Consider the following 25495-nt stretch of genomic DNA (forward strand, 5'->3'; position numbering starts at 1 on the left):
TTCAAAAGGAAAATGGAGGCAAATAAAATGCCTCCTGCCCAGCCATTCACTCACAACAGGCAGCAACCCGGGATTTCTGAAAAGACTTTCTAGTAGCGCGATTCTCAAAAAAACCCCCACTAGTTTAGGGGAAATATCACAGGGCAGACTCATTTTAGGGGCAATATCTGTGCGAATTTCCCCCCCAAAATGTTTCTTTACTGTCAAATACCTGTATTTATTGGCCTGTGCGGAACAGCCCTAGTGCCTATCTAACAGAACTAGAACCCACATGGAGTATTCTAAAACAAAGACAGTCCAGCATGTGAGAATTAAGTTACAATTTTGGTTTCTTCTTTTGGTGAGACAAAGCTTAAATTAACTTCAGAAAGCGATATGGAAGCCCCATCACAAATGGTAACACCCTGTGACGTGCTAAAACAGCTGCGTGCGACAGGGCAAACGGCATCAGCAGGACAGAAAGTTTTGTGCCACTGAAAGCACGGGACAAGATCCTTCTCCAAATCCTTCACCAGTCTCTTAAACTACAGATGGCACATCAGACCAACCTTGCAGTGACACTGGCCAGTGACAGAATCGCACACATCTGCTTGGGTCCCTGCCTGGTGACAGTCGCAGCGCCTGCAGTTTGGATAGCCGTAATAGCCCGGGGCACAGAGATCACACTGCCGTCCCACAATGTTGGACTTACACCTGGAAAAGATAAAGTTTTACATTAGTTTCTTCAACTTCTTTCTAACGGATGCAGAACCCATGTGAAATTGTAAAAGCAAAATACTCACAGTTGTACAGTGTAGTTTGTAATAAACATTACAGTGAGGTGTTTTTGATCCGAGGAAAGCGTGAGTGTATGTCAGTTAAAAAGATGCCATGCTGATGTATAAAAACAGTGCTGCCTACTACACATGGGCAGAGGCGTATCTAGGGAAAATGTAACCCGGTGCAAAATCTGAGTTTTCTGCCCCAAAACACACACACACACACACACACACACACACACACACACACACACACACACACACACACACACACACACACACACAACACACACACGAATGGGTGGCTGTCCTCCCCCACCATGACCAAACAACTTTTTTTGCACCAGGTCTTGAAGTCAGTGTATGGACTCAGGGGGAAGAAGTTGGGGGGGGGGGGATTTTCCGCCCCCCCCATAAGAATAAACGGCCACAGATGCCCCCCAGGACGGTACACCCCTGCACTGGGACTAGTGCCCAATTACACACACCTGCACTGGCCGCTGTCTATGTTACACCCCAGCTCGGTCAGGTCTTGGATCCCAGCGTTAGAACAATTGCAGTCCTCGCAGCCTACCAGCGGGTGGCAGCCAAAGGTCTGGGGCTCACAGATGACGCACTCGGGTTTGATGGTGCGTGGTGGGCAGATGCACTGTCCCGTCAGCTCATCACAAAGACGAATCCCACAGTCGCAGGCTGCAAGCACAAAAGCAGCAGGTGTATGTCACAAAGACACGCACACGTTCCCAGGAATGCACACAGCGTTGTCAGCCCGGGAGAGCTGTCTGAATACCCTCTATTTTGATACTTCTAATAGTATTCTGAAACCTGGTGAGCTGCTTCTGGCATGAAGGACTCGAGCTGGCTGTCGTAGGCCCGGCCAATGTTTTTGGACAGCCGCCTCCACAGAAACAACCATGAAACCCAGTTTGAAGGAAACAGAAATGGATTTTCCAGTCAATAAAATATAAGACAGAAATGAGGCTGGGAAGACGGGGCAGGTGGTCAAATGGCCGAATTTCTCTCTGTCAGTCAAAAGCAAAGGGTGTCTCATACTCCCCGCTCTCTGACAAGGGAGGCAGGACACTCGTTGATGCTGGCTGACAGCAGATGAACAAAAGGAAGAACTTGAAGAAGCTCGATTCCCCACCCGCCCTGATGTAAATCCACTGAGCGCTGATGGCAAGGGTTTAAAGAGTTGCATTTCTACGCCAAAGATGTGGAATACACAAAAAAGCAAAATGCATAAAATGAACAGATGAATCACTGCAGATTCTAATGAAATATTTCTGTTCCGTGGGAGAAAGTGGGAATTGAATTTTGTGGATGAATACAAATGGAAAACATTAGGTTGGAATGGAAGAAGGAAGTCCATTTTCATCTGAACTGTCTACGGCTAAGACATTAGATTTCTGTCATTTTCCACTCATGCATCCTTCTGGTAAATTTACAGTGAAATCCTAAGCAGGCATACACCTTTCCAAGCTTTGGAAGAGTGTAACTCTGCTTAGGATAGCAGCCAATGTCCTTTCCCCCCATTCCCATTCATCCTCCAAGGATGTATTTCTGGAGGAATAATTCTAATTTGGTCAGCAAAAGCCATCGGGTGTAGCACACAGCAAGGACAATCATGAAGTTGCCTTATGCTACATTGGTCAGTTTTTACTGGCAGCAGGTTTCCAGAGTCTTGGGGGGGAGAAGGAGGAGGAGGAGGAGGAGGAGGAGGAGGAGGAGGAGGAGGAGGAGGCAGGGGAGGATGGAATCAGGAGGTGGAGGGAGGAGGGAGAGAGGAGGAGAGGCCAGGAGGAGAAGGGACAGAAGAAGCGCCATGGGGAGGAGGAGGAGGAGGAGGAGGAGGAGGAGAAGGAGGAGGAGGAGAAGGAGGAGGAGAAGGAGGAGAAGAAGAAGGAGGAGGAGGAGGAGGAAAAGGAGAAGGAGAAGGAGGAGGGGGAGGAGGAGGAGGAGAAGGAGGAGGAGAAGGAGGAGGAGAAGAAGGAGAAGGAGAAGGAGGAGAAGGAGAAGGAGGAGGAGGAGAAAAAGGAGAAGGAGGAGGAGTAGAAGGAGGAGGAGGAGAATCCACCTGCTCTTATCCATACACCACACTGGAGAGGTCTTTCACATCACCTCCTGCCTGGTCCTTTTTAACTGGAGATGCCAGGGATTGAACCTGGGACTTTCTACAGAGGCTCTTCTACAGAGGCTCTTCTACAGAGCCACAATTCACATGCATCACCTACGAACAACGAAGCATAGGAATGAACCTGTTCATATAACAGCTGAATGGGATTTGAGGCATTCATGCAACTTATCCAGATCTGGAAGTAGCAAACAAGTCATCCATGAAAAGAATAGCTTCTCGACATCCCGCACAGAAAGGCACTCACGCCTGCAGTTGGGGAAGCCCCAGTAGCCTGCGTGGCACAGCGGGAACACTCCCGCCCAATGACGTTCGCTTTGCAAGCACACTGGCTGTAAGCGGCTCGCTGGCTCGGACGGCACCCACTTCGTGGCAGTGGCACGGTCGGGCCCCATTGTTGTAAAAAAGAGAGATGGAGATGGCAGAGTCCTGGCAGAATTTGGATGACGTCACGGGGCTGCGAACAGAGAAAAAAAGCGGACGTTTCTTCATTGGGGTCACAGAATCATACAGTTGGAAGAGACCCCCAAGGGCCATCAAGCCCAACCTCCTGCAATGCTTTCAGAATCAACACACAATCAAAGCACTCCTGACAGATGGCCGTCCAGCTGTCTTTAAAAACCTCCAAAGAAGGAGACTCCACCACATTCCAAGGTAGTGTATTCCACTGTCAAATAGTCCTTACTGTCAGGAGGGTTTTGCTGATGTTTAGGTGGACCTTAAACCCATGACTCCTGGTCCTAGTCTCTGGAGCAGCAGGAAACAACCTTGCTCCCTCACCAACATGACATCCCTTCAAATATCTAAACATGGCTATCATGCCACCTCTTAACCTTCTCTTCACCATACTAAACATACCCAACTCCCTAAGTCTCCCCTCGTAGGGCATGGATTCCAGACCTTTGACCATATTGGTTGCCCTCCTGTGGACCCGTTCCAGCTTGTCAATGTCCTTCTTGAATAGTGGGGTCTCACAATGGGGCATACAATTAATTAATTAAAGCTTTTGGCCTGTCCTGTTCCACAGTTTCGACTGGCAAACGTGAGGACTGGTCCTACAAGGCTAAGCAGCCGTGGTTGATGCTATCAAGTTCTGCACTTGGACAGCTCAACTGCACAAAAGATTGATGACAAAACTAGAAATAAAGAACAAGTACTACTTAAAGGGCCCTGACCCAGATGGTCCAGGCTAGCCTGATCTAGTCCGATCTTGGAAGCTAAGCAGGGTTGACCCCGGTTAGTACTTGGATGGGAGACCTCCAAGTAAGTCAAAGGTTGCTATGCAGAGGAAGGCAGTGGAAACCCATCTCTGTTAGTCTCGTGCCTTGAAAATCCTCCTGGGTTGCTATAAATCTGCTGCAACTTGACAGGACTTTATACATCCACATTACTTCTGTTGGCAGTGAAGGACTTTACACTGTTATGCTGTTACGCTGTTTCCTGAGTGGCTAGATAGGGACCTAGGAGGTTTGCGAGCACCTTTACTCTTATCATACTGGATTCCTATCCGCTTTGATGTTAAGACTGGATACTCTCAGGAGGACTCTTCCCTTCCTTCCGGCTTCTTCCTCGACCCCTTCTCCATTTCTTTATTTCCTACCATGCCTGTGAGAAGAGGGATGGATGCTCCATGCATCCATCCTCCAATCCAGCTAGATGGGGGGATGATAGCATAGCATAGTGACTCCTATCTCCCTACCCCTTTTCTATCCAAGAATGGATTTCACCTAATAAATACTCTTTTTTTATTAAGATTAGAAATGACAACTGACTCCGACTTTCTTTTCGTGTAAGTAGCTTTCTGCCGTGATGTTGGGGGGGATCCATCCACGCGATGCATGCCATAGCGTACCTGAGTAAGGCTTCTGCTGTGTTTGAAGGCTTCACCCACGTGTCGGCATGCTACAGCTAACTACGATAAGGGATAATCTCCAACTACCAGGAGCACTTATCCCAACAAGTTCAAGAAGTAAATTTCAGGTGGGTAGCTGTCTTGGTCTGCACTGAAGCAGCTAGGTTCGAGTCCAACAGCCTTTCGAAAACCCTAGAAATCTTGATGGTGTTTAAGGTTCTACTATATAGACTCAAAGAGCTAAAAGCTCTTTTCCTTTGAGAGAAGTGAAGGAATTTTATGAAGGAGACTCAGGATCTTCTGGTGTCACACAGAAAGGTCCATCTGTGAAGCAAGTTTCTTACTTGATATAGAAGCTGTTGACTCCACAGTTGCTGATGAAATCGTAGGATTTGTCCAGGGGTTCCTCTACAAGATAGTTGGAGCCATAACTGCTTTCAGGAACCACAAGGATATAATCCTGCAAAACAGACAAATGAGTGAAAATGGAAAGCAGGGAAAGCCAGCAACCCTCCCGACTAGGTGAACGGAAATGCCTCTCTTTGCTCCTTGAGAAACAGGCCTTTGTGTACAAATGTTTCATTTTCATTTTATTATATTTATATCCCGCCCATTCCTGGCCGAGGCGGCAAACAGTGAAATTAAAACTATCAACATGTACACTAAAACCAAACCTAACCTTTAAAACCTAACATTTAGGATAGCGCCTATACAATAAAATCCCAGCCTTGAAGAAGAAGCAGAAGAAGAAGAAGAAGCAGAAGAAGCAGAAGCAGAAGCAGAAGCAGAAGCAGAAGAAGAAGAAGAAGAAGCAGAAGCAGAAGCAGAAGCAGAAGCAGAAGCAGAAGAAGAAGAAGAAGAAGAAGAAGAAGAAGAAGAAGAAGAACAGGAGGAGGAGGAGGAGTTTGGGTTTATACTCCACATTTCCCTCCTGTAAGGAGACTCAAGATGGTTTACAAGTTCCTTTTCCTTCCTCTCCCCACAACAGACACCTTGTGAGGTAGGTGGGGCTGAGAAAGCCCTGGAGAGGAACTGTGAAAGAGCCCAAGGTCGCCCAGGGCAGGGAATCTAGGAGTCGCGGAAACACATCCTGGTTCCTACCAACAAGCCTCTGCCACTCAGGTGGAGGAGTGGGGAATCAAACTCAGTTCTCCAGATTAGAATCCCCCTGCTCTTAACCACTACACCACACTGGCTCTCCTTCCCCCCTCATCTTGGGGCAGTGGTGGCGAACCTTTGGCACTCCAGATATTATGGACTACAATTGGCCATGCTGGCAGGGGCTGATGGGAATTGTAGTCCATAACATCTGGAGTGCCAAGGTTCGCCACCACGGTCTTGAAGTGCGCCTCCCCATCATCTCGGGCAAATGAGGTTCCTATGCAGAATAATTGCATCATGTGACATTATCTGGTGCCAGATAAAGGAATTGGGCACAGTTCCCTCACATATACACATATAAGGAATTGTATGTTGCCCTCCAAAAGGCACTTTGTCCACACAACAGGATAAGAACATAAGAACATAAGAACTAGCCTGCTGGATCAGACCAGAGTCCATCTAGTCAGATCTCTGCTACTCGCAGTGGCCCACCAGGTGCCTTTGGGGCTCGCGTGCAGGATGTGAAAGCAATGGCCTTCTGCTGCTCCTACTCCTGAGCACCTGGTCTGCTAAGGCATTTGCAATCTGAGATCAGGAGGAGATCAAGATTGGTAGCCATAGATCGACTTCTCCTCCCACAAATCTGTCAAGCCCCTTTTAAAGCCTATCCGGGTGAGTGGCCATCACCTGCTGTGGCAACATATTCCAAACATAATCCTGCGTTAGTGAAGGGTGTTTCCTTTTATTAGTCCTAATTCTTCCCCCCAGCATTTTCAATGGATGCCCCCTGGTTCTAGTATTGTGAGAAAGAGATGATGGCTGATACCCTCAACTGATGACCAAGAGGCAAGTACAAGTACCATGCAGGCTTCACAACCATATGAATGGGGGTTCTGTGTATGATGACAGGTGTGTCTGATGTACCGAAATCAATTTCTGCATCCTGCGGGAAGGATTCTGTTTACACCCTTATCAGTTGTTGCCATTACAGATGAGGCAAAGAGATCTCCAAGTTAGGGCCTTCTCCAAGTTAGGACCTTACCAGCCAAAGATGTCGGTCTTGGGGCACACGGATGATCACGCTCAGGTCATGATCCGTAACATCCAGGACAATGTGGTTCTCAGATACTACCAGGCTCCGGCAACCATATCCATGTGGACAGAAGGTGGCATTAGCTTGACCTGAAAAGCCGGAAAACATAAATTCAGTTAGGTGATTACTGTAGGCGCAGAAGGAGAAAAGAGGGGTCTAGCTCTGCTTATAATAAAAGTCTTCTTCTCTCCCTCCATTATTTTTCTTGTAATGGGGAGATGGCAACCATAAAGCTGCTGACCAAAGAAATCATGCAGGCCTTAAAACCTATTCTTTTACTGCTACTAGGCAAGTCTGACAACCCTTGTTCACAATTATACAGAATGTGCAAACTAAACTATTTTTGAGGTCTTACTGTCCCCAGAAAGATACCTTGAAGCTGCCCATTTCCTGAGATGAGAGAAAGAAACATGAAATTGTTTGGAAACAACGTCTAGGAAAAGGGGCAACAAGAACAATACAGATAATACTATAAAAGTAAGAACGCACTGCCATTTTGTGTGGCTCCCTTGATACTGTCTAGCCCAGCAGTCTGCAACCTGCGGCTCTCCAGATGTTCATGAACTACAATTGGCCATGCTGGCAGGGGCTGATGGGATTTGTAGTCTGTGGACATCTGGAGAGCCGCGATTCTGAACAGTCTAGCCCATTGTTGGCCGAATAAAATTATTTCTGATTTTATTCTGTATCGGCTTGAGCTTTCTTAAGCTTATTTAGTTTTTAACCCGTTTCTTCGCGGTTACAATTACTGTAACCTGTTCTGTTGGCGATCTTGCCCTTTGCATGCGATCTCTTCACATTGTTCATATGCTCCACAGAGAGCTTCAGGGGAAATGCATTGCAGAAAATAACCTTCTCGGGTCTGCACAGAGAAGTGGCTGATTGGGGTGCAAAAGATTGAATCCACTCTTTTAGAAAATCCTCTCAACCTGAGGCGTATCTAGGGAAAATGTTGCCCGGTGCACAATCTGAGTTTTCCACCCCGCCCCTCCCCAACCACGATCAAACAATGTGTTTTTTGCACTAGGTCCGTGGTGGTGAACCTTTGGCACTCCAGATGTTATGGACTACAACTCCCATCAGCCCGTCAGCATGTGGTGGCCATCCTGGCGAGGCTGATGAAAATATGATCCATAACATCTGGAAGGTAAGAGTGCTCCTACTACACTAAATTATCTCAAAGGAGGAGAGGTGTGTTTCTTCCGCTTCCCACATGACTAAATGGCATAGCATTCAGGGATATTTGGTCCCCGCATTTGTCCTCTGGGCGTGTACCCCTGCTCTCAGTCTCCCTGAAGATGAACCCCATCATGATTCATAGTGCTACTTACCCTGCCAAATCCTGCCACCGTTGATCAACACTTCTACAGGGAACGTTGGGTGACTGGGCTGGTAACAGTGCAGAATGAAGGCGTAGCGTCCTGGGCTCTGGATGCGGCCATTTAACACAATGGTTGTCTGCAGCAAAACACAAGTCCAGTAATGCCTAATGTTACTGTCTATAGCATTTATGCAGGTTTCTAACCCTTTGGCTCAGAGTGTGTGGCGTCACTTCCCTTAGGTGGCCTGTTCAATCACACACCCCATGGAGCCAGCTCCCTTCTCAACTGATCTCTCAGGTACTCATGAGGCCATGTTGGCTCTTGTGCCCCAAGCTCGAGTACCACCGCTGCCCTAATGAGATGAGGCATTTTCAAGCACCAGCAATTTCTTCAACAAGACCGAAGACAGAACAAGAGCTCTGCTGTATCAGTGATACATCTGATCCAGCATCCTGTCTCACACAGTGGCTGCCTAGTTCCTTGGGAAGTCCAACAACCTTGCATAGAGGCTGAGATTTTCCCCTAATGTTGCCTCTCCTGGCACTGGGATTCAGAGGTTTACTGCTTTTGAATGTGGAGGTTCTCTCGAGTCACCACAGCTAGTAGCCACGGACAAACATGCGGTCTATGCATTCAACTTGCTGGTTGTCCCTAGCCCCTCGATGCTGGTTGTCCCTAGCCCCAACTTGCTGGTTGTCCCTAGCCCCTCGATGTTGGTTGTCCCTAGCCCCAACTTCGTTGGTTGTCCCCAGCTCCCTCGATGATGGGTTGAGCTGTTTCACCGGGCCAGGGCCTTTACAGCCCTGGCCCCTGCCTGGTGGAACACTTTACCATCAGGCCATCCAGGCCCTGGAGGGATCTTAGAGAGTCTCGCAGGGCCTGTAAGACCCGACCAGTGTCCACCGTAGGCGCTTTGGAGGGGCCGACTGTTGATGCTCCCCCTCCACCCCTGCAGCTCTGGGCCCCACTTTTCTATGGAGCCCCCCAGCTCTCTGGAGTCCGTCTTTTCCAGGGTGGGCTTTATTACGCTTTATGAAGCTTTCTGCTGGATGCTTCTGTAATTTTATTCAATCCGCTGTTTTACATGGGGTTTTAATGTTATTGTTTGTTATTATCATGTTGTTCACCGCCCAGAGCCCTTCGGGGGAGGGGCGGTATATAAAATTGATTCTAAATAATAAATGAATGAATGAATGAATGAATGAATGAATGAATGAATGAATGAATGAATGAATGAATGAATGAATGAATAAATAAATCTGTCTAATCCCCTTTTGAAGCTGTTTATGCCTGAAGCCATCACAAAGTTTTCTGGCAACAAATTCCACATTTTAATCCCTTCCCGTGTAAAGAAGTATTTCCTTGAGAGCCAGCGTTGTGCAGTGGTTAAGAGCAGGTGGATTCTAATCTGGAGAACCGGGTTTGATTCCCCACTCCTCCACCTGAGTGGCGGAGGCTTATACCCATGCAACCCGCGAAAGCAATACAGCTTGCTCTCCAGAGATGTAACGTCTGGAATCCGCACAGTTCACAGTTTGCAATTTACTGCTCATTTTTACCTGCGGAGCCTGGAGCAGGACGAGTTCTGCGGAAGAGTCTAGCAAGGTGGGAGGCCGCAGCGGTGGTGTCGGAGGGATGCTGACCGGAGGAATGCTAAAGGCATGAATGAGGGGGAAGCCTGGGGTGACTGGCAGCAACTGCGCTTCCTCCAAGATTACTGACTGCGAGATCTTCTGATACCTCGACGGGACACAGGAGCTGCTGCGAATGGAGGAAGCAGAGAAAAGCTCTGTAGCCGAGCAAAAGTTTAACATCCCCAAGAGAACACAACAAGGAAGAAAACACAAAACTTCTCGGTACCCAGAATGCAAACTACAACATGAAGAGGATTATGGGAATGCTTTACAATGAATGGGGACTTCTACCTCGGATGTTTTGATCATCCATATATACTTACCGTATATAACGGAGTGTATGGCTGACCCGTGCATAAGCCGAGGGCACCTAATTTTACCTCGCCCAAACCCCGGAGAAAACTTATTGATCTCCGCATAAACCGGGAAGTCGAGGGAAAGCCTTTGCAGAAATGAGTCACCGTCTCTGCTCAGCCGTGGGCCAGCCGGGCCTTTGTCAAACCCAGCTGACAGTGAAGCCCTTTATTTGGGCAGTGACATCCTGATGTCACCGCTCAGTCATGAGCCCTCGCCCTCGGTTCCCTTCACCCTCGGAGGAGGGCAGCAAAAAGCGGCTTCCCGGAGGCAGGGAGGTTGTCCCGCCCCCGCCGTCCTTGTGATTGATAGAAAATGGTGACTCACATATAAGTCGAGGGAGCTTTTCTCAGCCTTTAAACAGGGCTGAAAAACTCAGCTTATATTCAAGTATATACAGTATGTCTTCCTCCAGATAAGGAATGGAGGAGAAGGGAAGAGTTCAACTGCAAATTATTCCCTTTTTTCTTGACCCTGCAATCAAGCAGGATCATTATTTTGAGACCCGGATGTAGGTCTTTTTGACTGTCACACAAACACACCCCTTCTTTGGAGTCGGGTGTTGCCCTTTCCAGTTTCAAGAAAGCCTTAAGAATAATGCTTCTCCAGAGAGCTTTTGGGCCCTTCCACATGCAGAATAATGCACTTTCAATCCACTTTCAATGCACTTTGCAGCTGGATTTTGCTGTGTGGAATACCAAAATCCACTTGCAAACCATTGTGAAAGTGGACTGAAAGTGCATTATTCTGCATGCGTGGAAGGAATTGCTTCTATCTTCCCCCTCCCTCTTATGCCCCAATTGCCTCCATTCAAGTTACTAGCACTTTCAGATGGTCCCCTGTTTTTTGCGAAGTACCAGGAACACAGCTAAATAAATGGAGTGCTTCAGCATCTCCTAATTAAAATAAAAACAGCATCTGAATGCCTGATAAGGTACTCCAGTGTCTGCATTGGAAAAACAGCCTGCAAACAACAGTTCAAGAAACAGTGAGGCCATTTACCTATTAGGTGCAAATATTCCGTGGACGCTGATGCAGTGGACCTGGGGCTCCACAAACTCCATGGTGAACTGGTCATAGGGTACCAGGTACACTTTATACTAAAAGACAGAGAAGGGAAAAGGAGGAAGAAAAAGGTATTATTTGTGGGAAGAAAGTCATGTGAAGCCAGTGAAGACATTCCTGCTGAAATGTGTATTTTTTTGATTTTGTACATGTGTGGGTAAAGCAACCTGAGAGTTGCAAGGTAAAATGGGTGAGAACTGCCAGATTTTCTATCACAAGAACACCAAAAATCTGCAGGGGGAACATACAGAAGAAAGCCAGTGTTCTTTCTCTCACAATTCAGCAGAAATGCAATTAGCCAGTTCTTTCTTTCTTTCAATTTCTTTCTTTCTTTTCCTTTTCTTTTCTTTCTTTTTCTTTCTTTCTTTCTTTCTTTCTTTTCTTTTCTTTTCTTTTCTTTTCTTTTCTCTTTCTTTTTTTTCTTTTTTCTTTTCTTTTTTTTCTCTCCCTCCTTTTTTCTTTCTTTTTTCTTTCTCTTTCTTTCTTTCTCCTCTCCCTCCCTTTTTTCTTTCTTTCCTTTCTTTTTCTTTTTCTTTCTCTTTCTTTCTCTCCCTCCCTTTTTCTTTCTTTCTTTCTTTCTTTTCTTTTCTTCTTTTCTTTCTTTTCTTTCTTTCTTTTCTTTTTTTTTCTCTCTCTCTCTCCTGCCCTCCTTTTCCTTTTCCTTCCTTCCTGTTTTCCTTTTCCTTCCTGTTTCCCTTCCTTCCTTCCTTCCTTCCTTCCTTCCTTCCTTCCTTCCTTCCTTCCTTCCTTTCTTTTTCTTTCTTTTTCTCTCTCTCTCTCCCTCCCTTTTTCTCTTTCTTTCTTTCTTTCTTTCTTTCTTTCTTTCTTTCTTTCTTTCTTTCTTTCTTTCTCTCCCTCTTCCTTCCTTCCTTTCTTTCTTTCTCTCCCTCCCTCTTTTCTTTCTTTCTTTCTTTCTTTCTTTCTCTCTCTCTCTCTCTCTCTCTCCCTCCCTCTTTCTTTCTTTCTCTCTCTCACCCTCCTTTCCTTTTCCTTCCTTCCTTCCTTCCTTCCTTCCTTCCTTCCTTCCTTCCTTCCTTCCTTCCTTCCTTCCTTCCTTCCTTCCTTCCTTCCTTCCTTCCTTTTCACCAGCTTCCTTCTTTTCTCTCTGCTCCTCCCCTTTTTCTCTTTCTCTTCTTTCTTTCTTTCTTTCTTTCTTTCTTTCTTTCTTTCTTTCTTTCTTTCTTTCTTTCTTTCTTTCTTTCTCTCTTTTCCTTTTCCTTTTCTTTCCTTTTCTCCTCTTTCTCTCTCTCCCCCTCCCTCCCTCCCTCCCTCCCTCCCTCCCTCCCTCCCTCCCTCCTTCCTTCCTTCCTTCCTTCCTTCCTTCCTTCCTTCCTTCCTTCCTTCCTTCCTTCCTTCCTTCCTTCCTTCCTTCCTTCCTTCCTTCCTTCCTTCCTTCCAGTGGAAACCCAAAGTGATTTCCTCGCCTCCATTGTATCCTCACATTAATCCCATGAGGTTGGTTAGCCTGTGAATGTGTTACAGATTCGAGGTCTTTACACTAACTTCTTCTAGGAAGTAAGTCCACCCGCGTTTCCTGCCATTGCCATCACATTAGAAACCCAGGGACTATTAATTGGCTTCATCAGCCCTCCGCTTTTGAAGATTCAAACTCAAACCCCACTATATGAACACGTGATCTAAATTCACCAATCAGGGGTGGCTTTGTGCCAGAGCTGTGCTCCGCCTCGAAGACCTACCAGGAAGAAATGAGCTCGATCTGCAGTGAGCCGAACCGTAGCCTGCGTGGCCAAGTCGAAAGCTGCCAAGCGATTCAGCGAATCTAAAACCACCCCTCGGCAAAGGAAACTGCAAGACACAAACAATAAACCAGCTCAAGGACAACCTCGACTGGCCAGAAATGTCTTTTTCCCCCTTGTTGGCCTTATTACACAGCAATGCAGGACGGTCTTTCTTGGGTAATGACAAGGGCCTCGCTTCCTATGGATATTCCAGACCTTTGCTTCCTCCTTGTTAAGGTCGCAGCCTGAAATCAGACCTTGAGTCCCCGCACAATGCAGCCAATCCGTCATGCACATAAACCCTGCCCAGTTTGTCTAAACTGAGCACTGGGGCTCAGGATGCTTGTGCTATTTCCAGAGGAAACGTGCCCTGTTTTTAGGATGTGGATGGGTTGGCTCAGCTTTCTGCCACTGGCCGGTACAATACTGAGAATTGGAACAGCAAGTGCTTTCCACTGAACTTCAGTAAATGCAAACACAGGTCTGAACGTGAGGCCTTGAAGGCACAGGGTGTTGAGTCAACTATAAAAGAGAACGGGCACGGCTACAAACAAATGGTGCTTGGTTGTATTCCAAGCAATGTGTTGGATCGCTGGTGGTTAAAGTCAGTGCTTGGGATTACGGGGACAGCTATGCTAACTGCGGATGCTATTCCACAGTGTCACTGGTTTGCTTAAGAATCCACATGCAACGCCACCCAAAATCGGGTTTTTATGATGCTGATTTTGGAATTTTTAATGGACTGAAATTGAATTTTGGTTTGGTTTATTAGATTTGTATACCGCCCTACCCCCGAATGGCTCAGGGCGGTGAACAACAGCTGCAGGATAACATCAACAATAATCATAACGTGCAATAGTAGCCAACAAAGCATAACATCAATAAACAGGAGGTGAATAACATGGCATGAATAAATAACCAACATAGTATTTTAATCTAGCTATAATACATACAGCTTTCCGACATTGGATTTATAATAGTACAGCATCAACATAATACATCACTACATCCCATAACATCGCATTGTGCTATGTTGTCTATTGGTTTTATCTTGTATTCATTGTAGTTTGGCTTTTATCTGTACACCGCCCAGAGCCCTTCAGGGGTGGCTGTGTACGTACTTACTTACTTACTTACTTACTTAATAGATAGATAGATAGATAGATAGATAGATAGATAGATAGATAGATAGATAGATAGATAGATAGATAGATAGATAGATAGATAGATAGATAGATAGATAGATAGATAGATAGATAGATAGATAGATAGATAGATAGATAGATAGATAGATAGATATGACGACGACGACGACGACCTTGCAGCTAGCGGCTCTGATCTCTCTTGCTTTTGCTTGGATTTTTATTTATACACATTATTTACAATGTCATCTAATGCAGAGCTACTCTAGTCTAGGTCCACTGAAATGAATGGGCTTAGGCTGGAGAAACTCTTCTTAGGACTGCACTATTTTACTCTGCCTTTCTCACAGGGAATCAAGACAAATTATGTATACTGGATCAGACAAATTATGTACACCGGATCAGCACGATCTGCTCCCTTTGGAGACAGGAGCGAAACTGAGGAAAAGGGGGCGGTCCCGCCCAACAGGAAGGGGGGGAAAATCATTTCCTGCCTCCCCGATGGGACGGTGGGAACTATCCACAACATGTCCTCTAGCCCAGGGGAGAATGGGGCAATCAATAAACACTGCATTAGGATTTTAGACACCTGGAAACCCCAAAAAAGAATCAAAGCATAGCATAAATATTAATACACAATATGTGAAGTGCTACAGAAATTACCTAAAAGGATTCTGCTTAATAATGAGCTATATACAGCAGCATAGACCACAATCCCAATCATTTATCCAAGTAAATTTGTGAACCCTTTCATCGAAACCATCCCATTTCTTGGGAAGAAAAGCCGTCTTGAATATTTCAGTTTTGCAACTGGTCTCTAGCGTTCTATCTCTACTCCCAGATTTATTTCCCAGTTTCCTTTTAGCCCAGATATATTACTGCTCCATCAGCTCTGGCAGGCTAACGATGAATCTGATTATTTCTGCAGTAATGTTCTCAGTGAGAAGGAAAGAGCCCCAGTAAGTCTACACTGCACTTTATCTCAGGTGCATATTACTCCACTGAGTCTATCGGGGTTCATACCTGTATTCGCAGGTGTACACAGCAAGCGTGGCTGACTGAACACTGTGCTGGGGCGAGCTCACAGATACATCAATTGTCTGCAGGGGGTCTGCATTGGCGTACTCCACCAGGAGCACATACCTCCTGGGTTGAGGAACGGCGATCCGTAGCTGAACTTCCACCTATGAACAAGAGGAGGGGAAAATGTAAAAGAAAAAAGGGTGCCAGGTTGAGGTTCATGATATTTTGAACTAAAATATGCCCTCTAGGGCCTTAAATCTCAAATCTGACATACTATCTTCATGCAAGGAAATTCTTTTGGTGGGGGGAAACTCTGGTAGAAGCCAACATGTAGAAACCATGTCATCGGAACCAAAGTGAAGGCATATTTTATGGACCAAGATCCACAACTGGAGGCAACACAGAAATTAACAGCTGTTGTTGTCTCTGTTTTCAGCTCCAGCACAATGTTTACTTTGTGTATTCCCCTCTATGAGGATCATCCCAAAACCACACCAGAAGGAAAAGTTTCATCAGAACCAACAGAACAATGCTATCCTATGCTTATTTACTTAGAAGTGGAACAGGACTTAGAAGTGCAATAATCCTCACTAGTCTTAACCTTAAAAAACAAGTGGAACAGGACTTAGAAGCAGTGGCACAGTGGCTAAGAGCAGGTGCACTCTGATCTGGAGGAACCGGGTTTGATTCCCAGCTCTGCCGCTTGAGCTGTGGAGGCTTATCTGGGGAATGCAGATTAGCCTGTGCACTCCAACACACGCCAGCTGGGTGACCTTGGGCTAGTCACAGCTTCTCAGAGCTCTCTCAGCCCCACCTACCTCACAGGGTGTTTGTTGTGAGGGGGGAAGGGCAAGGAGATTGTAAACCCCTTTGAGTCTCCTGCAGGAGAGAAAGGGGGGATATAAATCCAAACTCTCCTTCTTCTTGTAGAAGTGCAATAATTCTTCACTAGCCGCAACCTTAAAAAACAAGAAGATTCTTTCTGGCTACCCAGGGAAAGGTATAGTGAGGACAAGGGCCAGAGTAACAGGCTTCAATTCAGCTGCACAAATGGAACTACTTACATCGCTGCCACTGCATAGGATCATTTCAGGGTACGAAGGAGCGACCTGCTCCTTTGGACAGGGTTTTGGTAAATTGTTGTCCCATCTGCAGACAGCATCTTCGCCTGACCCAAAAGTAAACTGCTCCACAGGCAAGTACTTATACAGCAGGCAGCTAAAAAGAACAGAAAGTCAGAAACTGTCTTGAGGCATCTGGTAGAATGCAAAACAGCTCTTCTGAGAAAACCTCTGAAACAGCATTTGATGAGAAGCAAAACACATTGACACCACATTGCACATAAAAGGCATCATAGCAAACACCACAAAACGACTAACCCTACAACATCATTCCCTTTGAGCTTCCCTTGGCCTGCAGCGGAGGCTTTCCTGTGATGCAGCGCTCATATTTATTGCAAGCACTTCTAGGCACATAAAGTCTTTGTGGAAAATATTGACCCTGCACATGCAGTAGTGGCAGAGGAAGTAAATGCCACAGCAGACGAAAGCCTCCAGAATGGGCAGACAATAGGGCATCAATCACGGGAGTCAATTTGTTTGGTAAGGGGACAGGGGCAAAAACTGGAAAATGAAACAGCCACAAAAAAGATGACACAGTTATGCCTCTTCTCACATCTTTCTAAGGCCCGTGGATCTTTCTCAGCAGAAGATACTTGGAAAAGTCTTACTGCTTTCACATATCATGGTAGAAAGCAAAACATAACGTTGCATACCGCATTTAGAAGAAGAAGAAGAAGAAGAAGAAGAAGAAGAAGAAGAAGAAGAAGAAGAAGAAGAAGAAGAAGAAGAAGAAGAAGAAGAAGAAGAAGAAGAAGAAGAGGAGGAGGAGGAGGAGGAGTTTGGATTTATAACCCCCCTTTCTCACCTATAGGAGACTCAAAGGGGCTTAGTCTCCTTGCCCTTCCCCCCTCACAACAAACACCCTGCGAGGTGGGTGGGGCTGAGAGAGCTCCGAAAAGCTGTGACTAGCCCAAGTTCACCCAGCTGGCTTGTGTAGGACTGCACAGGCTAATCTGAATTCCCCAGAAAAGCCTCCACAATTCAAGCGGCAAAGCTGGGAATCAAACCCGGTTCCTCCAGACAACAGTGCAACTGCTCTTAGCCACTACGCCACTGCTGCCCCTTGTACATTGTGACAAAGACCTGAATGAAAATCTTACTTTTGGCCAGCTTGCTCTGGAGACGGGTTGTAGGTGCAAGGTTCCGAGACTTTCAGCTGCAAAATGCGAGCCTCGTAGTACGAACTGGGCAGCAAGACCAGATAATCCTGAAACAAAGGGCCAACAGGTCAAGACAATTTACTCTCCTGGCTCGTCTGAGGTCATGGGGAGGATGAGGGGGAGAGCGGTCCTTACCAGCAGGACCCCCTCTGCTTCAATGACCAGTGACCACACGCTGGGGCTCAGTACGAAAGGCTCGCCGAAGCTGTTCCGAGGGACCGTGACAAACGCCGGCTCTTTGCTGGGCACAAACACAATCTGCTTGGTCTGTTCCGTACCTGGAGCAGGGAAAGCAAAACGGCTGCTTGTAGTCGGGCCTAGAGGGGACCACAACAAACTCTAACCAGGTACCACCCATGAATCCCAAAAGTGGAAGGTTAGCTTCAATGTCACCCTCTGCGGTTTTCACAGTCTCCATGGAAAGAGGGCACATAAGCAGTGGGAAAAATGTCACAGTAATTCAGCAAGTTCTTGGGGCAAACCCTCCCACGGTCTTACACTCAGGATTCCATCAACAGGTGATAAGGTCAACCCTAAACATAGAACTGCCCCAGCTTTACGGTCACACACAAACACACATGTAAATTGGTGAGGAAACTCAGAGGTACACAGTCTTGTGGGGGAAAGAGGAAGCCGTCCCAGAACCACATGGGATGGCATCATTAAGAAGTAATCCCTGTCGATCACTAAGAAGGGTTTCCTGAAAGCCAGCGCGGTGTAGTGGTTAAGAGAAGGTAGACATGCTCTGGAGAACCGAGTTTGATTCCCCACTCCTCCATGTGAGTGGTGAACTCTTATTGGGTGAACCAGATTTGTTTCTGCACTCCTGCATTCCTGGTGGGTGACCTGCGGCTAATCACAGTTCTCTCTGAACTCTCTCAGCCCCACCTACCTCACAAGGTTGTCTGTTGTGGGGAGAGGAAGGGAAAGGAGTTTGCAAGCCACCTTGAGTCTCCTTACAGGAGGGAAAGGTAGAGTATAAATCCAAACTCTTCTTCTACATATGTGTACGTGACTGAGTGAAAGGACCCTGAATGGACCAGAAAACCCAAATGGCAAAATGAAAATAATAGAAAGGAACATCTCTAACCAAGAGAGCTTACAATTGTGTGCCATGATTAATCTCAAAACCAAGAAACCGTTGAAACTGACAATTAATTCCAGGAATCCCGCCACGCTTTCATATGTATTCTGAATACACTTACACTGCTAATGTAGTGAAATCCTTATAATACTGCTTTCCCCGAAAATAGAAGACTAGTGTCTTATATTAATTTTTGCTCCGAGAGATGCAGCTACCTTAATGTCAGTGATTGGCGAACCTATAGCTGGGTACTGAAGGTGGCACTCAGACCCCTCTCTGTGGGCACTTGCATTACAAAGAGTTCTGCAATCATTTGGGAGGGAATTTGAAAAATCACACTGCACCCACTTACATGCATCTAGGCTGGCCTGGGCATGGTCCTTTACCTGGGAGTAAGCTCAGTTGCTGGCAATGGGGCTTGCTTCTGAGTAAACCCTCCTAGGATCGTGATTCACCCATTTGAAGCGTTACGCGGTTGGCTTCGCGGCTTGCTCCTGCGAATGGCGGGCCACGGAATAACGGGTTTTTCTAAACTAAAACCTCAGAATTGCTGTGTTGGCAAATTTGTAATCTGAAATAAGTGGGTATGGGGTTGCAATTTGGGCACTCGATCTCGAAAAGGTTCACCATCACTGCGCTATGTCTTATTTTCAGGGGATGTCTTATTTTTCTGCGTTCTGTTTGTCAGGCATGCTTCCAAACAAAAACTTTGCTACGTCTTACTTTCGGGGGATGCCTTATATTTTGCACTTCAGCAAAACCTCTACTACGTCTTATTTTCAGGGGATGTCTTATATTTGGGGAAACAGGGTATGTCCAGGATGTTATGGCTGGAGCTGTGAAACGTTGGCGCCTGGTTGTTCTTTGGAAGTAAAGGATTACACAGTTTGATTTGGATAGTCCTGGCTATCTCAGAAGCTAAGCAGCATTGGCTCAGGTTAGTACTTGGATGGGAGACCACCAAGGAATATCAGGGTTGCTCTGCAGAGGCAGGCAATGGCAAACAACCTCTGAGGATCTCTTGTTTTGAAAACCCTGCAGGGTTGCTGTAAGCCAGCAGCAACTGAATGGCAAAAAGAAAAAGGGCTATACAGTAGCTGATCCCCAAATTTTCAACGCGTCCCTCACGCTGTAATAACAATACCACGGCAAGCGCCATTTTGGAAAGAGAGACCCCCATCATAAGACGAGCCTGGCGTTGGAACCTCCTGATATTCTGGGATCGACTTCCAGGAGCAGCAGTGGCGTAGTGGCTAAGAGCAGGTGTACTCTAATCTGGAGAACCGGGTTTGATTCCCCACTCTGCCGCCTGAGCTGTGGAGGCTTATCTGGGGAATTCAGATTAGCCTGTACACTCCCACACACGCCAGCTGGGTGACCTTGGGCTAGTCACAGCTTCTCGGAGCTCTCTCAGCCACACCTACCTCACAGGGTGTTTGTTGGGGGAGGGGGAGGGAAAGGAGTTTGTAAGCCCCTTTGAGTCTCGTTACAGGAGAGAAAGGGGGGGGTATAAATCCAAACTCCTCTTCTTCTTCTCTTGTACAACTAAATATTACAAATAACAACAATAATGCTTTCAGCCCTACCTAACTCACAAGGTGCCTGTTGTGGGGAGAAGGGAATGTGATTAAGAACTTAAGAACTATCCTGCTGGATCAGACCAGAGTCCATCTAGTCCAGCACTCTGCTACTCTGCAAGTATTTTCCGGAAAGGTTGCCTTTAAGGAGGCGCACATACAGGATCTTACAAAACGAGACTTCTGCTACTGCTGCTGCTGCTCCCGAGCACCACAGAGTCTGCTAAGGCGTTTACGATACCGAGATCAAGGAGGATCAAGATTGAAGTAGCCATGAATCGACTTCTCATCCACCGTCTGTCCAAGCGCCCTTTGAAGCTATGAGGTTGGTGGCCCATGGGTGTAACAGGCCAGTCTGGGGTAGGGGACGAAGCAGCTCCTGGAACTGACACAGGAATACGCCAGTGCTTTTGCCCAGTGGCATCTACGCTGGCAGGAAAGGCAAACCCAAAAAGAGTGGCATAAGCCTGGTTGGCCTAATGGAGGAATTCCAAGTAGCTGTCTTGAAGTCCTCTGGAGGCAGAGCGGCGGCAGCACCGTCTCTGGCCGCCACATTTGGGCTTTCTGGTCCATTCACGCTCCTTTCACTCAGTCATGTACACATATATAAAAGAGGAGTTTAGATTTATACCCCACCTTTCCCTCCTGTAAGGAACTCAAGGCAGCTGACAAACTCCTTTCCCCACAACAGACAGCCTCTGAGACTGTTAAGGAAACAACAACTGAATGGAAAACTCGCAATTGTCCTTTTGCCGCTGCCTTTATAGAGAAATTAATCATGTCTCACAAAATCTGTATATGGATTTCTCCAATTGCACAGTGATATGGGCAGATAGGAAGAAGCTCCAAAGGGTGATCACCTGCGCGCAGAGAGGATTATCGGCTGCCCTCTCTGCGCTCGCGGAAGAACTCTATAATTCGGAAGAGCCTAGAGAAAGCCCAAGGCATATTCTGAGGGACCAATGCCATCCAGCACACTCTCTTGCGGGCACATTTTACCATCCGACAGAAGGCTTGATGCAGATCTATCAGGAAGACTAGGACAAAGAGGCTTAGAGACAGCTTCTACTCTAGAGCTGTGGCTATGCCAGAAGCGCCAGTAAAACGTTTTCGTAGTATTGATATGTTTTTTGAAGGGCTGTATGGGGATGGAGTGGAAGAGAGTGAGAGTCAGGGTGGCGAATGATCTTCTGAAGAGTGATGCCCGTACCTTGAGGAATGCTGCGCATAGAATTCCCGTTGAAATGCGTGCACAATGACAATAAAATGCTTATATGGATTTGAAGTTGCCAAGAAGCTGGACGTTTTAGAGACTCCTTAAAATTGCCAGAAATGTAGGGTTTAAAGAGCACTACCTATCAACACTGAAACCTAAATTCTCAAAAATTAAAACTGTCTGAGAGCACCACAACTGCAGAGGGAGACAGGACCCAAGCCTTCGCATTCCTGCTTCATTCTTTTGGTATTCAAGGTTCCAAAACACTCGATGAAATCATTTTATGGGGCATGGTTACTCTGACTCACTGAGCGGCAGCCTTTGTTTCTGTTCCGCTAAACTGCATCTCCACCACGACATTTTACCATTGAACACGTTCGGGCACGGCCGGCACGAGGAACACAGTTAAACAAAAAGGGATGGTTTCGTTGCTATGTCATTTACTGCGACTTGTTTTAAAGCCTTTTAATGTACATATTTTTGCATTATTTATTATACTATTTTGTTTTATATGTTTTATTGGAAGCCGCCCTGAGTCCTCTGCAAGATTCGGAGGGGGACAAACGTAACAAATAAATAAAATAAATAAAAATTGCAACAGGCACCAAGCTATAGTTCACTTTGCGATTCACTTCTTTGCACACCACCTAAATTCTGTCCCCGTGGTTTTTGCTTACTTAAAGCAGGGAGCTTGTGTTGCAGGGCTGGGGGGCTAAGTTAAATTCCTAAGTCAAAAGGCTTGTCAAAATCTTCCTTAAGGCTAATCTGAAGAACCGGGGATCCTTTGAACGACACTGAAGAAAGATCGTAAAACTGGAAGACTGAACTCTGTATGGTTTTCATGATGTACATGTGTGTGTGGAGGGGGGAGGGGGTTTCTTAGCATCAGCTTAAGGCTTGCCTTCCCCCCACCCATTTCTGCTTCTGTTCTACCCCCCCCCCCCACTTTCTTTGTTATCTGAGCTTGTTGCATACCACACACTGTGCATGAAAGGTGACAGAGAATTTGAGCAGACTGGGCTGGGGAGGCCATTCTTCGGCTAAGACGGCGGTATCTATGTTTTGCATGCGGGCGCATCCTGATTTTCGCCGATTTATTCTTAAAAATATACACCATCTTTCCTTATTGTTCAAGGCAGCAGTTTTAAAACACAGGTGTTACTCCAGGTTATCCCAACTTACGGCAAAGGGTTGTGTCACATGGCTGACATAATCTTTTCCAGTTCTGATTCTCATGACCGTTGGCACAGCGGCACTTTCGAGGGTCGGGGGGTACTTTGTTGACCTCTCGCTTCATATCCGCAAATTGTACCCCTGCCGCCACCCTCCATTTGTCACTAGCATTGCTCCTGCTTGCCACACACCCCACCTTCCCCTCCCAGGGTGAAGGGAAGCACTGGGGGGGAGGTGAGTTACTGTTTTCTCTGGCGGGCTTTACTTATCGTGAAGCTCCATATCGCTTATTCAGCACGATTGGGAGACATCACAAAAATGAGGGGGGGGGGGCAGTAGTGTTGCTGCGGTACCCCTGGGACATGCTCACGGCACCCCAGGGGACCACGGAACCCTGATTGAGAATGGCTGCTCATGACTAAGAGCATCTCAGCATAACACTCGACATATGCAACTAGATTGGTGCGATCAACATTGGATGTGTTTGTAGCTCAAGTTTCCGCCATTTCCTTGCAACACAAATTTCACCTTCTGCCCAAGTTCTCTCCATCTTGAGAGCCTAAACAACTCTCGGTTCCAATCTGGTGGTGCTTGAGGAAGTACAGGAAACCTGTGCAGCCTGCCCTTGGACTGTAAAGAGAATGTCCAAAGCCTCTTTGGGAAGAAGGCAGAGCTGCTTCTTGGATTCCACAGCACGAAGCAGCGTCCGAAAGCTCAAGTCTTTGAAAGAGCCGATGCAGCAGTCCAGCGTAGCGGAAAAACTGAAGTAAGCAAGGTCTCCAAGTGACTCAATAACAAAGATTTACAGAAAACGGTTCCCTTTTTAGGTCCATAGATGTCTAATTCCGCTTTGTGAAGGAGGGCAGAATTGCTGTATTTTAGCCGTTTACTTATTTATTTATTAGACTTTTGTCCCACCCTTTCCAGATTAGATTTGGCTGACAGCATCTAACAACTTCTTTAGGAGTGCAAAAAAAATCCAGAATAAGGCATTCTAAAACACCATTCGCTATAATGAGACGTTTTTGTCTGACAACAAAGGACTGTATCTTTAAATTCTATCTGTGTTTCATTGCACAGTAAAAACAAAAAGAATTCCGAGATCATAATTGTTCCTATGCATACAGCTGTATTTTCTTTGTATATATATTATTAGTGGTTTGTATTTTTTTTTGCTTCAACTTTTACATGTTCTTGTCAACTGTTCATAGCTGTTTTTAGACAGTGGTACGCTTATTTTCACTTTTCAATTCGTTTGGTGGAATTGGTGAGTATGTCGAGAGTTTGTGTAATTTTGCTCCTGGCGGCAGGGAATTGGTGGTGTTTTTTGTTGTGGTAATTGCTGGGCAAATTACGCTTAGAAGTCCTATTTACAAGTGTATGCAAGAGGAATCTAATATGGCGCCAACATCAAAACAATCAAATCGGTTCTCACCATTATATACTAGTGTATAAAGAATCCGGAGTTTTTCAGCACATTTTATTAGCTGAAAGAAATCGACTTATACACGAGTCAGCTGTATTTTAAAAAATATTTTAGGGTTTTAATTTTTTATTTGCTTGTGGCCTTCAAAGCTTTGGCTTTTGGGCTAATTGCACCAAAATTTCAGAGTTGTCATCTGGTGACACTCCTGATGATGCCTGCCAAGTTTGGTAAAGAGTTTGGTTCAGGGTTCCCAAGGATTGGGACCCCCAAAAGGGATCTTGAATACTTCACTGACTCCAATGCGGGCTAATAGTAAGATCGAGGGGCCCATGTTGAGGGTCCATACGCTTTGGATCCATGGAACTGTTAACCTAAACCTGGGTGGTACCATCAGGATAATCTCTTGCTGATACCAGCCAGGTTTGATGATGTTTGGTTAAGGGAGTTCAAAGTTATGGATCCCCAAAGTGGGTGTTCCCATCCCCCATTGTTTCCAATGGAAGCTAATAGTAGATGGGGGTCCAATAGTAGATGGGGGTCCATAAATAGTAGATGGGGGTCCCTTTTGAGGGTCCATAACTTTGGACCCCCTGAACCAAACTTCACCAAACCTGGGTGGTATCATCAGGAGGATCTCCTAAAGATACTCTGAAATGTTGGTACTGCTAACATAAACATTCCTCCCCTGGCAGGTTGTGTGAATGATATTTCTAAAATGGCACCCTCTTTCATACATGTGCAATTTTGCAAAAATATCATACACTAAAATGTAATGAACTATTTTTTTAAAAAAGCAGGGGTAGTTTTGAGTCTGAGTGAACAGGCCGTAATGTTCATTTCCAGTTTTTATTCCTAAGATCCATTTGTCCGAAGGCACTTCCTTACACAAAGAAGCCAAGGTTTTAATACTTTTAAAGTTATTATTGAGGACCACATTTGTTTTATTGATCCTCTTTTCCACTTGCAGAGCTGGTTTACGCATTTTCTTTGAAATAAATGTTTAAAAACATTTACAACCTACTGATGCGCCCCAATTAATGTAATTTTATTAGTATCTCTTTTCTTTAGAAATTTGCAAATTAAACAACTGCATTTCCCACCCCTCGACTTATACGCTTGAGTCAATAAGTTTTCCCGGTTTTTTGTAGTAAGAGTAGGAGATTTTCGACTTATCATGCGGGTTGAATTAAAACCTCTACACGAATGCCCTCGATTGCTTAAAACAACATAGCGTGTTTACACGGTGTTTGAAGTTATCCCGGTGCGGTGACTGACTGGGAAGGACGAACCTGCTGAAGCCAACATAAATGCAATGTAATAAGGATAAGCAGAATAGGATAGGGAGGCCGGGAGCGATGTAACCGTTGCTGTCTCAACCACACAACCCGGCAGGATTGAGCAGGATCCCGCCGGGATCTGTCTCTGTTGACAGCATGTTCCACCAGGCCAGGGCACCAGGCCAAAAAAGCTCTGGCCCTCGCTGAGGACAGAGGGATGCTTTCAGGGTCATGGATTACGAGC

The 25495-nt window shown here is 46.1% G+C and overlaps 1 protein-coding gene across 1 annotated transcript in view; it reads right to left on the reverse strand.

The window, feature by feature from the left end:
* LAMA5 (laminin subunit alpha 5) overlaps positions 1–25495 on the reverse strand; it is a 280376-nt gene that overhangs the window by 89673 nt on the left and 165208 nt on the right. Inside the window, 15 exon segments of the mRNA XM_048497913.1 lie at positions 549–693; positions 1247–1451; positions 3140–3167; positions 3170–3228; positions 3231–3349; positions 5089–5204; positions 6888–7027; positions 8270–8396; positions 9820–10021; positions 11251–11348; positions 13011–13119; positions 15218–15378; positions 16282–16435; positions 17439–17545; positions 17634–17776. Of these exon segments, the coding sequence (XP_048353870.1) occupies positions 549–693; positions 1247–1451; positions 3140–3167; positions 3170–3228; positions 3231–3349; positions 5089–5204; positions 6888–7027; positions 8270–8396; positions 9820–10021; positions 11251–11348; positions 13011–13119; positions 15218–15378; positions 16282–16435; positions 17439–17545; positions 17634–17776 (1913 nt within the window).

Source organism: Sphaerodactylus townsendi, linkage group LG05, assembly GCF_021028975.2.
Source record: "Sphaerodactylus townsendi isolate TG3544 linkage group LG05, MPM_Stown_v2.3, whole genome shotgun sequence".
In the NCBI taxonomy this organism is placed as follows: Eukaryota; Metazoa; Chordata; class Lepidosauria; order Squamata; family Sphaerodactylidae; genus Sphaerodactylus; species Sphaerodactylus townsendi.